This window comes from Marmota marmota, unplaced genomic scaffold (assembly GCF_001458135.2).
Source record: "Marmota marmota marmota unplaced genomic scaffold, marMar, whole genome shotgun sequence".
Classification (NCBI taxonomy): Eukaryota; Metazoa; Chordata; class Mammalia; order Rodentia; family Sciuridae; genus Marmota; species Marmota marmota.
Window position 1 is genome coordinate 31344292 of NW_026000240.1, and position 15437 is coordinate 31359728.

Below are 15437 nucleotides of genomic sequence, written 5' to 3' on the forward strand. Positions count from 1 at the left end.
CAAAAAAAAAAAAAAAGCATTCAGAGTACTGAGTGTTCAGAGTGGCCTTGCTTGAAACCACTCTGGTGAGATGTTATCTGAATAGACTTGTCCTCTTCAGGAGAGGGACCATGTCCCAGGAAAGAGCTTTAAGGGAATTTCTGGCTGTTTTTAATAGCTGACTGGCTTTGGGTAAGATACATATGAGCTTAGGTTTCCTCGTGTGCAAAATAGGAACAGAGTTAATTTAGGGATGTTGGGATACAAAGTGAAGTGGTTAGAACAATGCCTGGTACATGCTAGGTGCTCAATAGGTGTGCCTTATGACATGGTTGAGGAACAGGGTGCTCTTGCAAAGGGGAATTTGCCACACGAACCCATATGATCTACCAGATTTCGAAATCTTAAAAACCTAAATATAATTCATTAATCACAAGCCACCAGACTAGACACAATTTCACCTGCCTTGGGATTCAGAAGACTTTTCCAGGTGGTTTTTTTTTTTAAATAAATATCTGGGAGTATTTTAGACAATATCACAGAACCAGTCAAGGTTCTATCAAAAAAAAAAAAAAAAAAAGATGTTGGTGAAGTGTCCCCATATTGATATATGGGTAAGATTGACGGAATCATTGAGGGATGATAAGATGCCCAGGGACTAGCAAAGGTGGAAATCTACTGTTAGTGGGAGCTAGTATGCAGGCAGAGGGAGTATCCTAGAACTCAGCGAGAGCTGGAATTTTGCAGAAAGTGCAGTTAGGAAGGGTCTGTAGGTGGAGGGGCATAGTCACTGCTGAAATTACAATATGGAACAGGGAGAAAGAGAAAAATACATCAGACTCTCTCTTTCCCCACCTTCTGATCTCCTATGCCTCCCCCTTGGCTGAAGGAGGGAGAGCTGGCAAAGAAACCTGAATGAGACAATCCATGCAGGCCAGGCTCCCAGGACACAGCAGAGTAGAAATATCTGGAAATGCAAAGGAGAAGTGACTGCCACATTTACTAATTCTTGTTTCGCGAATAGGGTGTGGGCCAGTTAATGAAGTGCTTAGATAAAACATCCAAATAACCCAACCTCTTCCACTATGTGGTTATTTCAGAATTTGATTCAGTCCTCACATCCCGTGGTGAGGTGAACAACAAAATGACAGCTTCTGAGGATGCAGGACAAAACCTGATCTCCGAGATTGTGGTGTGGTGCTCAAGTAGGTCATCCAATGGCTCAGCTTCCTGGTCTCTCTCCACTTTGGAGCTGAGTCATAGCAGTTAGTAGTAATAACATTACCAGTTCTAAAAACTTTAACTATGCAGAATTTTAAAGTGCTGATGCCTGTGTTCCACCCACAGAGATTCTATTTTCTTTTTCTTTTGGTCTGGAGATTCCCAGGTGGTTTCCATATGCAACAAAGTTTGAGAATTACTGATACATATTGAAATCAGCTAAGAATCTCTAGACTAATTAAATAAGTATCATGCCTATCATGCAAGATGTCATTGCAGGGAAATAGAGTGGGCGAAGGGTAGAACAGGGCTTTCTGTGCGTGGCTATTTAAATTAAAACTTAAAATTCAGTTCCTCAGTCCAACTAGCCATATTTCAAGTGCTAAATAGCCAGAAGTCACTGGCAGGTACCATTTCGACCGCACAGAACATTATGGAAAGTCCCAGCACTGGCACTGTGGTAGGAACCCCAAATTGAGTGGCTTAAGTAGAAAATGGAGCAGAAATCAGGAAAGGTAGGCTCACGAGCTGAGTGCTCACACCAGAGGGGAAGGAAACCCCATGGAAGACAGGAGGCATTCAGCACTGAAAGACATATTTGAGACCCATGCCTATCTTCTAGTCCAGTCAGTCAGGATTGGCTAGGGCTCTGCGTGGATGGAGTCAGCAGCCTCAAGGGACAAGGAAAGGCAGTGAAGAAAAATGGAAGACCTAGAACCCATGGTTGGCTCTGGAGAACTCTCATCTGGAGATGTTCATTGCATTAACTTCTGAGCAACACTCTCAGGCAGGGTGATGCATTTCTGCTACCTGCTATGAACTGAAAAAAAGCCCTAAGCTATGTTTAGGGGTGGAAGGAATGACTAGCTCTAATTTCTCCATAAACGGAACCCCCTGGCCCAGAGGCCCTATTATTGAGAACCAGGTTAAGTGCACTGCAGGAGGATAAAGACAGGGTTCAATGAATTGAGAGTGAGAGAAAACCAGTTGTTCAGTTTAAAATTCAGAGCAAGCGAAGGGTTTACTGCTTGGTGAGCAAAGAATGCCTGTTTGGAGAGAGATTCATGAGAGGTGCCTGGCTAGAGGTTCCTTGGAAGAGCAGGATGGTACATTAGTTTGCTAGAGCTTCCGTAACTAAGTACCACAAACCCGGAGGCCTAAAGCAATAAAAATTTATTCTCCCCAATATTGTGGAGGCTAGAAGTCTGAACTCCACCTGTCACATAGTGCCAAACACAGCTAAAATCCTGAAATTGAGCCATGTTTTTTTTTTTTTTCCCCTTGCTGGCTCAGTGATTCATTTGATTATCTAAACTTTATGTGATTTAATATGTCTTCTTAGAAGTTATATGATTTGAAAAATTGCCTTTTAGAAATCCTCTAGTTTTGAACATAAAGTTATCTGTTCTTTAATTCAGGGAAACTTAGTTTTATATCCTTACTAAATATATGTTGAAGAATATCAGTTTGAAGGAATATCTAATTAGAACCCTGCCCTGAGGGCCCAGGTGTATTTCTCTGGCCTATGATGTCATTCTTCCCCAGGACCTGGCACCCTTGGGATAAGGGTCAGTACTTCTCCAGGAAATCGCAGAGCATCCAGTGACTGGCATCAACTTCTGGCTCCTCCCTCAGCCACCTCCCCACTAACAGCATTGCATTATTTAGCCCTCATTTCTCTCACCAGTTTACCTGTGGCCGTTCCAGCCCTTGAGAGCCTAGAGAGTAGGTGCCCATTGTGAGTGTGGTCTTGAACTGGTATTGGTGGCTCAGTGACATTGTCCCCCACACCGTGCAATTCCTATGGGCAATGTTCAGGGCCTCACTATTGCCAACATGCCCGGTGGACAAACTGGATCTCCAGAGATACAACTGTAGTCTTATTCATTGACTTTCCCCCACAGCTCCACATTTTGTTCCCTGTTTTATATGTACTTGGAACAACAGGGTTTATGAAGGAAAGCTTTACATTTGCATGACTATAGAGCCTGGGGATTAATCAAGCAGGCTGTGGAGTGTAACTGCCATGTCCAAATCCACCTCTGCTACTTGAAGCTGAGTCAAATTGGAAAAGTTACGAGGTCTCTTTATCTCCTAGTAGGAGGAGATAATAATAATAGTATCTACTTGGTATTGTCATCATAAGGATGAAAACTAAGTGCCTGTCAAAAGATTTGAATGGCCAGTTCATCAAAGAAGATATTCAGATGGCAAATAGGCATATGAAAAGATTCTTAACATTATTAGTTTAAAAAAATACAAATTAAAACCACTGTGATATCATCTCATCCCAGTCAGAACCTAAAAAGGTTAAACACACACCTGTGTCACTCCTAGGAATTGATCCAAGAGAAAAGGAAATGTATGTCCATGCAAAGTCTTGTATATGAATGTACACAGCAACCTTAAGTATAATAGGCAAAATCTGCAAACAATCCAAATGTCCACCAGTGAAATACTACTTGGCAATCAAAAAGATGAACCATAGATATGGCTACAATGGGTAAATCTCAAAATAATTACAGTGAGTGAAAGAAAAATAGGACTATATACTGCATACCATTTATACAATGTTACACAGGATACAAACTAATCTATAGTGGCAAAAAGCAAATCACTAGTTTCTTGGGAATAGGGAAGAGGAAGGGGTTATAAATGATAGCAAAGAAGCTTTGGGGGCTATGGATATGTTCACTGTCTTGATTGTGGTGATGGTTTCATGTACATATGGCAAAACATTGAATTTAAAAAGATGTGGGTTATTATATGTCAGTTATACCTCAATAGTGCTCTTTTTTTAAGTAACAAAAAGTTTATTGTATGGTTGATTCATTTTTTGATCGATTTTTAAAAAAAAATAACAACGAAATGCATTACAATTCTTATTACACATATGCAGCACATTTTTTCGTATCTCTGGTTGTATATAAAGTATGTTGACACCAATTCGTGTCTTCATACATGTACTTTGAATAATGATGTCCATCACATTCCACCATCCTTGCTAATACCCTGCCCCCTACTTCCCCTCCCTCCCCTCTTCCCTATCTAGAGTTCATCGATTCCTCCCATGTTCCCCCTCCCTACCCCACTATGAGTCACCTTATATCAGAGAAAACATCCGGCGTTCGTTTTTTTGGGGATTGGCTGACTTCACTTAGCAGTATCTTCTCCAACGCCATCCATTTACCTGCAAGCAGGCCTTCTAAAAGCATTAGTTATTATAAATGTTACCACTGTACCAGATATATTTTAAATAAAAATTTTAAAAGAGCATCTCACCCAAAGCAAATATCCATCTATCACCATCCTACCACAACACAGTTACTCTCCCTCCCCCATTTTTTTCTAGGGATGTTTATGAATAAATAAGAATTAAGGAGAGCAGTCCAGGCTTTGGGGTCAGAAGCCTGAGTTCAAGTGTGTGCTCTGACATCCAGTGCTTTGTGCTGACCTTGAATTTTTACACGTAAAATGACATAAAGGTACACCACATGATTGCTCTAAGAATTAAACTTTTTAAGTGGATAAAAGAGCATGTTCTGTGAACCATAAAGCAATGTGAATATCTCATTAATTATGACAAAGGAAGAGAGGGAATAGGCTCCACAGTTTTTGCAGACTGGGTAACAGAGGGCCAGCAAGATTAAAATAAATTCTGACAAGAAAACAAGCATTAAAAACAAACAAGCAAAAAAACAAACAAACAAACAACAACAACAAAAAAAACCTCTCATCTCACATAGGAGCAAGGGAGAAACCCTACACCTCCTCTTTCTCCCTAGACTGATATTTCCTACCCAATGCTCACTCACTTTTATGGTTTAGGTATGAGGTATTCCCCAAAAGCTCATGTGTGAGACAATGCAAGAAGGTTTGGAGGTGAAAGGATTAGAATATGAGAGTTGTAACCTAAACAGCGCATTCATCCATGAGACGGATTAGCTTGGCCGTAATAGTAGGCTGGTGGGATGTGGCTGGAGAAAGTAGGTCACAAGGGTATGCTTTTAGGGTTTATTTTTTGTCCCTGAGCAGAACTCTCTCTGCTTCCTGAGATGCTTTCCTCTACCACGCCCTTCCTCCAAGATGTTCTGTTCCGCCTCTGGCCCAGAGCCACGGAGTAAGTCAGTGATAGAGTGAACGTGTGAAACTGTGAGCCAAAATAAACTTTTTCTCCTCTGAGTTTTTCTTGTAAGATCTTTTGGTCACAGCAATGCATAGCCAACTAAAACACTCACTGAATCAGAATCATCTGGGGGCAAAAACAGGAATTGATTTTTATTTTTGGGTACCAGGGATTGAACCTAGGGGCACTTAACCACCGAGCCACATCCCCAGCCCTTTTATGTTTTATTTAGAAGCAGGGTCTCCCTAAGTTACTTAGAACTTCACTAAGTTGCTGAGGCTGAACTCACCATCCTCCTGCCTCAGCCTCCCAATCCACTGGAATTACAGGCATGCACCACCATGCCCAACAATAATCGATTTTTAAAGAAAACTCCCCCAAGAGGAATGGAGAAACTTTGGATAGGGCAAAGGGGAGGGAGGGAAAGGAAGGGGGGCTGGGGTTAGGAAAGACGGCAGAATGAGATGGACATCATTACCCTAAGTACATGTATGATGGCACGAATGGTGTGACTCTACTTTGTGTACAACCAGAGACATGAAAAATTGTGTTCTATATGTGTACTATGAATTGAAATGCATTCTGCTCTCATGTACAACAAATTAGAATAAATAAATTTTTTTTAAAAAAGGAAAGTAAACTCCCCCAAGAGAGGAGGAGAGGAAAAACTGAGGTGCTAGGGACTGAAATTTAAAAAATTATATTGTTGTATTGTGTGCATGTCTGAATATGTAATGATGAATTCCACCATTATATATAATTATAATTATAATGCAGCAATAAAAAAGACAAGGAAGAAAGAAAGAAAGCTAGCTCCCCTGGTTGATTCTGTTGCAGCTGGGAGCACCAGTTAAGTGGAAGATCTTTTGGAAAGAACTGCCTTGACCTTGACACATCTCAATGAGAAATATGAGCTGTCCTAGTCTCTGTCATTCAAGTGAAACCTGGCTTCAACCTACAGAAAAGATACAGCATCTCTTCCCTAATGATGGGAATGCAGAACACTTTGAAATATCTTAATATGCATTTAGTATCCCAAGTCCTTTCCTTGTTCTCACATTTGTTCTTTCCCTGAGCACTTATGCTCTTAGGTTCTTACTGGCCTGAGATTATCCTTGGATATTGTCTACCTTGGCCAAGCAAATGTGTATTGCTTAATTACTTTCCACTGTGTCATTTCCTAGATACAAAACAACAACAAAACTCTACAGATCAGTGTTACATACTGGCAGCTTATTTTGAATGGCTGAGGTGTGCACCTCGATGCCAATTTGAACTTCATATTGATGTGGGAATGCCTTTTGAAAGCCCAGAAATGTGAAGAAGAGCAGCAGAATCGGTCAACATCACGCATTTGTGCCGTTGGGGGTGGTTAGAGCAGAGTAACAAAAAGTATAGTTCTATCTCCCATCTCTCATCATTGGAAACCTCCCAGGACTCTCTTCTTCCAGCCACAAGGAGATAAGATGTATTTTCTGTGTCCTGAGGATGTCAAATCTACTTATAACTTATTTCTTGGGGGTTATTTTGAAATCCTCTATCCAAAGGCACCACATGAATATAATTAAATCTCTTAGATGACTCATTATTCCATTCATTTGGACCAGCTGTTGCAAAAATACCTTGGGGGAATGTGGGGGAGTTCAATAGGGAGAAGGGGTCTGGAAGGAATTATGAGAACTAGACAGCGGATGCTCTGAGTGGGGCCGGTCCCCAGTTGTGTCCCTGTAGGAATATGGCCCAAGGTGCCAGATAGTCTCCTTTTCGCCCAAAGACAGGTCAATAGAAACATCCCCTTACATGTTGGCTAATTAAGAAAAAAGTACTTAAGTAAGGTAAATGAAATATTTTCCAAGTTGGCTTATACTTGTAGACCACAAGTTTGTGACCTCTTTATATACTGTTATGTAAAACTATAATCTCCAAACAACTAAAAAAAAAATTACATCAATACAGTAAATCCTGGTACTCACACAGCAAGTGGTATTTTTAGCTAAAAGAGAGGCTGGGTTCTCCATGGGAAGCCACAATAGTTAAATAACTATTGCTATGAACAATAACTCATAAAATACTAATCAACAGTGGACTGGAGATTGGATTTCAGGCCGAGATGGGTTTTCGGTCTGCCTGTCTATTGGACAGGGATATAACAAGAACTGCGTTCTTCTCCTTGCAACTTGGATTTTCTCTCCCCACCTGCTCTACTCCCAAGCATGGCCATTGGCCTTCCTTTAAAGGACAGTTCTTTCACACAGAGCCCTACATAGCAACTAGAATAGCCAGAGCCAGAGTTAAAGCATTGTACTTCCGAGTGTCAGGGGAGGCTAGTGTCAGATTTTCTTCACTGGGCAATATGGGCATGCATGATGTGGTCAAGGACTCCTTCCATTTATTTTATTGGGATGTCTGATTCAAGCCTCTGACTCCCCTGCACTAATGGTCCAGGCAGCCAGTAATGATTGGTGCATCTTACCCTGTCACCTGGTAATATAATGTGTCCTAAATCTTCAAATACAAACTATAAGATTTTTTATTTCCCTTTACTCATTGAAAGTAAGAGAAATGGCTTCATATGTGTGCTAATGAATGGTGCTTGGGAAGTAACTACATTTCCTTTTGAAAACCAACAGAGTATATAGGTTCCACCTGTATATTCCACCCCGCTATAAAGGCTGGGTGTCTCCATTTGAATGATGCAGTGGGATCTTGGATTATCTATCCCTTGGTCCTTAAAGGCTTCTCAGAATATAAATTGTTTTGTGTATTTTTACTTATAACAAATACAGAGTGGTAAGGATCCCAGCAGAAAATAGATGGCTTAACCCTTTGGGTGAAGCTCTTTATAGAGGAATTCTTCATGGGGAAGGGGGCAGGGTTAAAAGAGCCAACAAAAGCAAGTAAGGCATCAGAGATCTCGGAGATAGCAACAATAGAAAGTCATGACCACCCCTCAATCTGAAGGATGGAGAGAGGAGGGGAGGGACCCTGTGGTCAAGTCCAGCAAAAGGTCTCTTGGTGGAAGGCAGTCTGCTAGCAGCGTGCATGTGTGTAGAGGGGTCCCTGCTCCTCTCTGTCCTCTCTCTCTCATCTGCTGACTCCAACCAGAACCCAGAGGACAAGAGGACCCAGGAAATTCAGTCCATAGAGGTCAATTTCCTGGGTCTCAGAGTAGTACACACAAAGTGGCCGATATGGATCTGGAAGAAGAGAACACATGGAGAGTTATCATCACAGAAGGCTCATGAAACATTAGAGCAAGAAATGACTTTTTTCATCCTCTTATCTTCTGATTTTTATTTTGCTGATGAGGAAACGGGTGCCTAAAGAATGTGATTCTGCAATCTGTATATGGGGTAAAAATGGGAGTTCATAACCCACTTGAATCTAAAGTATGAAATATGATATGTCAAGAGCTATGTAATGTTTTGAACAACCAATAAAAAAAACAAAATTAAAAAAAAAAAGAATTTGAAATGAGTAAACATTGTATTCCTAATAAAAGGCACACTTGAAACCAAAGGCAGTGTCATCTTTATACTCCTCTCATGGCCCTTCTACTTCATTAGTTAGGACATACCTATTAGAGGTGGCTACGATGGGACCCCTACTCTGTCATGGTCCCTTTACTATACCCATCAGACATCATTGATTATAGATTTCTTTCTTCCCTGAGCTCAGAGGCTCATTCAAGTTTCTGACTCTCCTGCACTAATGGTCCAGGCAGCCAGTAATGATTGATCCATCTTACCCTGTCACCTGATAATATAACATGTCCTAAATCTTCAAATACGAACTTTAGATTCTTTATTATGTCTAATAAGTTTTTCTACCTTGAAACCTGGCTCATTTTTGGCAGGTGGCCAGGTAATTACTTTCAAACTGCCCACCCTGGTGACTCTGTGGCCATCATTCATGGTTTGAAAGAAGGGGACATACCACGAGATTAATTTGTTTGAAGGCTAAAAATAAAAAGCCCTAATCCCTGATAGTTTTTTTTTTTTCTTTCTCCTTGCAGGTTGACAGGACAGAGGTGATTCGTACCTGCATAAACCCAGTGTACTCAAAACTGTTTACTGTGGACTTTTACTTTGAAGAGGTTCAGCGCCTGCGGTTTGAAGTCCATGACATCAGCAGCAACCACAATGGGCTGAAGGAGGCTGACTTCCTGGGAGGCATGGAGTGCACCCTGGGCCAGGTGAGTCCACAGAGTCTCTCCCTCCTCCTTGGCTCCTTTGGACCTTCTCCCTCTTTTTTGCTGTTTTTTCCTCCTCATCTAATCTTTGCTTTCTTTTTACTTTCTTTAACAGTTAGCACTTCACAACACCCCGAGCATTGCCATGTCCATTATATCTCTGTAAAGATGACCCTACAAACCTATTTTGCAAAATTAATAATTTTCTGAATGCCCTCATTATTCCGATCATTTATTCAACTTTATTGGGTGCTTACTATCTGTGCGGCTCCATGCTCTGTTCATGGTCTGTTGCAGCCTCCGTCTGTCCTATTACCAATTTCTATCTCCCAACTCCACTGTGAGAATTCTCTCACAGGAAGTATTTTTCATTCTTTTTTTTTTCCCCAAGTCTCTAGTGCCAAAAAACAGGCCAAAGTAGGAGCTCAATGAATACTTGGCAAATGAATAAATGCTTTAATGTGATCCTAGCAATTAATGTGAAATAAATTTCATTATTATGATTATTTAATCAGTGAGAAATCAGGTTAAATGACTTGGTGAAGACCTTGCACTCATAAATGGCAGAGCCAGGGCCCCACCCTCCTGTGTGATTCCAAATGCCATCATTTTTCTTTGTATAGTACCTTTCCTTTTTTCCTTCCCTTCCTGCTAAACCCAGAACTGTAATAAGTGTTGAAGTGGGATCTAATGGGGGGGGGGTGAGGGGAGCATTCAATGCATCCAGAAAGTGGACAGTTTAGTTGGAGAAGCATGATATATGCACCTCAAATAGAGCAATTCATGGCAAAATATGCTGGGCTCCATATCTGGTGCTGTGAGCATTTAGGAAGGCAGATCTTTTCAGCTGGCTACAGTCCAAGAAGGAATGGTGGAAGTCACCTTTGGAAAAAAATATGGCCCAGGGTTGAAGAAGGAGAAGGAGGGAAGGCTTCTTGGTAATAAAGCACATGAACAAATCATAGTGATCAGAACAGACAAGTCGGGTGTGCAGCAGGAAGAACCCAGTTTCACTGAATCAAGGTTAAATGAGGCTCCGTGTTACATTTTTATTTCTAGTTTGGCATTTTTATTTTTTTCTCAAGGAGGGATTCTGAACTGGATGAGTCTGAAGCCACATAAAACGTAGACTCACTAGACTTTTTCCCTACTGAAGGAAAAGTCTAGCTTAGGGATTTATAAGAAAGAGCCCAACTGGCAAAGAGATGGCAAAAATCTGAGTTTATTTGTTAATTTGTACTCACCCTGCTTCATGCCACTTATCACCAAATTTCTCCCATGTGGGTACTGAGTGACAAAATAGCGTTATTCTTTTCCAGTGAAAACAGATTGATTTAATAGGATTGTTTCTTGTTTTCTTTAATGAAAACCAAAAATCCCAGTGTGGAAATATAGTTGAAGGGGGCAGAAAGAGAAACAGGGAACCTAGCATATTTTCCATTAATATCTCCCTAATGAATTTTGAGAAGAGTTGGTGGCAGATAGTTCTATTCGCCAGATACATAACAGAGTCTAATATAAGTAGGTTTCAAATGAACAAATTGTGGATTTAGGGTGGAATCCTGTTTCTATCTTAAAAAAACTAAAATGTGATTAAAATGATATTTTCTACAGATATAAATGAGCCATGCCAAGATTCTCCCGTAGATAATAGGCATCCCTCCCAGAGAAACATTACATTTTTGTGACAAGAACTAAGTATTGATCTATGTCGAAGTCATCGCTTTAATATTTTCCATCCAAAGCTTTAATAATTCTGTGTATGTGACTGAACCCCCAAACATACATCTTTAGTCTCTCTTTGGAAAGAATCATCTTTCCAAAAACCACAGAGTGTTTGGCTCTCTCTTCTGTGCCAGACATTATGCTGGATGCCAGTAATATATTCGTGAGCCAAAAAACATTGTTCCTGCCCTCAAACAGCTCACAGTCAGCCTAGATTCAAGATGGAAAGCAAATCATAATGCAAACGAATAAATTGCAGCTGTCCTAAGCATGGTCGAGTGCAGAACAGGAGAGTGATCCTTGGGAGACCGGCACCAGGTGGAAGGAGGTCAAAGAAGGCTTCCCAAGGAGAGTGACATTTCCACTGAAACGTGAAGGGAGAGTGAGAGTACAGCAGGTGAGAAGAAAGAGGAAACTCACATTCTGAGCAGATGGGAACATTATACACAAAGCCTCAGGATTCAGGAAGGAGTCTGACATATGGTGCAGAGCATCCTTGTTTGATTTTTCCCAAGAAGCCAGCTCTGAGATCGGAAGTCAAAAGAAGGGAAAGAAATATACCCTCGAGGTCTAGAAAAATGCGACAGAGAAAGAAAGGCAGCCGGTAAGGGTGTGTGGTCAAGCCAGCTGCTGTGGTAGCCACCTGGAGCTTAATTCTGCTGGGGAGATTCCAGGAGCCAGGATACAGCAAGCCCCAGAGAGTTAGTTATCTCACCCTAGGATGAGGAAATCAGGGCATTTGTAACCTTGGGGGAAAAAAAAAAAGCAGTCAATGTATCCAGAAAGTGGACAATTTAGTTGAAGAAACAAATTAGTGTTGTCATCAGTCCTTGATTGAGGATTCCTAGGGTAGGAAAACATTGCCTGCTGACTTCGTGGGCAGCAAAGCAGTTTCCAAAGACTGGCAAAAGTTTGCAAGCAAAAAAACACATGTGCTGGTGGTCAAAGTGGTGTGCACTCAAGTCATGGGCCTGGTGACATTAGCAGTGCCCAACAAAAGCTGTTTTTTTTCCCCTGTATCATTCTCCAGGCACCGGCTCTCTTAGCAGTCAGCCCCTGATCATTTTGAGATCATTGTAGCCTTGTGGGAAATCACCCTACCTCTAGCTCAAGAACAAGTCCTGAGTAACTCAGCCAACCTCACAGATTCCATCCCTTCGTGCTGGAGATTGGTTAATGGACACACCTACGATGAGCGCTAATCACTAAAACTGGAGGGGGTTTTCTTGAAAAGTCCCTAGATTAGAGACACACATGAAAAAGCAGCTCTCTTCTGTCTGTGGTCCCTGGAACCACCGCAGCCACCTAGCAGCAAGGATGAGGATGACAGTGACCCTATCAGGATCAGTGCCAAAGGCTGTGGAGACCCAGGCCTGACCTGCAGCACCTGGAGACCTTCCTGTCCATGGGCTCAGTGCTGTGGGAGAAGAACCTACTGTGGACGCCATTTTGGATGTGATATTCCATTCCTTCAGCTAAAAGCTTCATAATGGATATATTTTATATGAGAAACTGAAACAAGCCCAGGCTGGCGGGAGTGGAGTAAACAAAGAGAAACTGGGCTTTCCAGTTAATGCTCTTTTTTTTCTTTTTTTTTTTTTTTTTGGTCAGTTTTTTCATTAGTTCTCTACAGTTATACATAATATTAGGGTCCATTTGGACATAATTATACAAGCATGGGATATAACTTGCTCCAATTCATTTCTCATTTCTTCCCTTTTCTCTCCCCTCTTCTCTCCTGTTCCCTTTCCTCTAGTCTCCTGACTTTTCTCCTATTTATTTATAGTTTTTTTTAAATTAATACATTATGGATATATATAAAGATGAAACTCGGGCCTGGAGTAGTGGCTCAGTGGTAGAGCACTTGCTTAGCGTGTGAGGCACTGGGTTGATTACTCAGCACTGCATATAAATAAATGTTCATTGACAACTAAAATATATTTTTAAAAAAGATGAAAGTCACTGTAGTATATGCACATATGTACATAGGGAAATTTGGCTAGATTCATTCTATCGTTTCTCCCTTCCCAACCCCTCCTCCCTTCCCCTCAATCCCCTTCCTCTACTATTTCCTGGAATCCACTCCCCCAACACATACCCAATTTTCTTTATTTATATTTTCCCCTTATTTTGGTCTAGCTTCTACATATGAGAGAAACCAATTAATTTTCTTAATCTATTAAAATGAATATGTAAATGAATACTGAGCATGAGATTGCAAACAGTCCTTTCTAAATATGTTTTTTCTTTTAATTTTTTTGTGGTTGTAGATGGCCGGCGTGCCTGTTATTTTATTTGTTCATTTTTATGTAGTACTAAGGATTGAACCCAGTGCCTCACACATGCTAGGCAAGCACTCTACCACTGAGCTACAGCCCCAGCACCTTTAAATATGTTTTGATACTTTGCAAAGAGTTTCCATACTGAGAATTTTATTTGATCTTCTTGACAGTGTTGAGAGGGCAAGTGTCATTATCCCAGTATATAGTTGAGAAAACTGAAGATCAGAAAGATTCAGTGTCTTAACAGAGCCAAGACTGGTAGTCGGGAACTTTTTATTCTTTCTTTTAATATAATAATAATTATTTACCATGACCAAGTGGGATTTATTCCAAGAATGCAAGGCTTGTCCAACATTTGAAAATTAATGAATATAATCCATCACATTATCAAGCAAAAGATGAAAAATGACAGGATCGCATCAACGTATGCAGGAAAGCATTTGGTAAATTTCAACACCCATTCATAACAGAACATCTCAGCCAAAGACTAATAGAAGTTAATTTCTTCATCATGATGAAGAACATTCACCCAGCCTAAAGCCAAAACCATACTCAATGCTAAGAAATACTCAATGCTAAGAAAGTTAAAGCTTTCCTACTACTATCAGGAAAAGGGTAGTGATACTGTCTCACTGGTGTTTTTTCTTTTGTAAATTATTTGTTCTTTTAGACATATGTGACCGTGGTATGCATTTTGACCTATTAGACATACAAGGAGTGTAACTTATGCTAATTAAGATTCTATTCTTGTGGTTGTACATGATGTTACACTGGTCATGTATTCATGTAAGAGCATAGGAAAGTTATATCTGATTCATTCTACTTGTCTTTCTGATTCCCATCCCCCTTCCTTCCCTCCATTCACCTTTGTCTAATCCAATGAAATTTCATTCCCCCACCCCTTACTGTGTGTTAGCCATTCATATATCAGAAAGAACATTTTGTCTTTGATTTTTGGAGATTGTCTTATTTTACTTAGCTTGACAGTCTCCAGTTCCATGCATTTACTGGCAAATGCCATAATTCCATTCCTTTTAAAGCTGAGTGATATTTCATTGTGTGTGTGTGTGTGTGTGTGTGTGTGTGTGTATATATATATATATATATATACATACATACATACATATCACAATTTCTTTATCCATTCATCTGTTAAAGGGTACCTGGGTTGGTTCCATAGCTTAGCTTTTATGAATTGAGCTGCAATAAACATTGATAGAGCTGTGTCATTGTAATGTGCTGATTTTAAATCCTTTGGAGTGGGATAATGAGGTCCAATGGTGGTTCCATTCAAGGTTTTCTGAGGAATCTCTATACTGCTTTCCAGAGTAGTTGCCTCAATTTGCAGCCCCACAAGCAATGTATGAATACACCTTTGCTCTCACATCCTTGCCAACATTTATTGTTTCTTGTATTCTTAATACTTGCCATTTTCACTGGAGTAAAATGAAATCTCAGTGTAGTTTCAATTTGCGTTTCTCTAATTGCTAGAGTTGCTTAACCTTTTTTCATATATTTATTGACCAATCATACTTCTTCTTCTGTAAAGTGCCTGTTCAGTTCCTTTGCCCATTTATTTGGTTTTTTGGTGTTAAGTTTTCTGAGTTCTTTATATATCTTGGAGATTAATGCTCTATCTGAGGTGCAGGTGGCAAAGATATTCTCCCATTCTGTAGGCTCTCCCTTCAAATTCTTGATTGTTTCCTTTGTGGTAAAGAAGTTTTTGGTTTAATACCATCCCATCTATTGATTCTTGAATTTACTTCTTGCACTTTAGGATATTTTTTGAGGAAGTCCATTCCTAAGCCTACTTTTTCTTTTATTAGGTGCAGGGTCTCTGGTCCTTGATCTTAGGTCCTTGATCTACTTTGATAAACATTGATATAGCTGTGCATTTTGTGCAGGGTGAGAG

At 40.4% G+C, this 15437-nt stretch overlaps 1 protein-coding gene across 2 annotated transcripts in view; it reads left to right on the forward strand.

The window, feature by feature from the left end:
• Window positions 1-15437, forward strand: part of Cpne4 (copine 4) — a 470863-nt gene that overhangs the window by 298712 nt on the left and 156714 nt on the right. For both annotated transcript variants that reach the window (XM_015487310.2, XM_048793882.1), the window contains exon 3: window positions 9342-9521. In XM_015487310.2, coding sequence (XP_015342796.1) covers window positions 9342-9521 — 180 coding nt within the window. The remainder of the gene's footprint in view (window positions 1-9341; window positions 9522-15437) is intronic.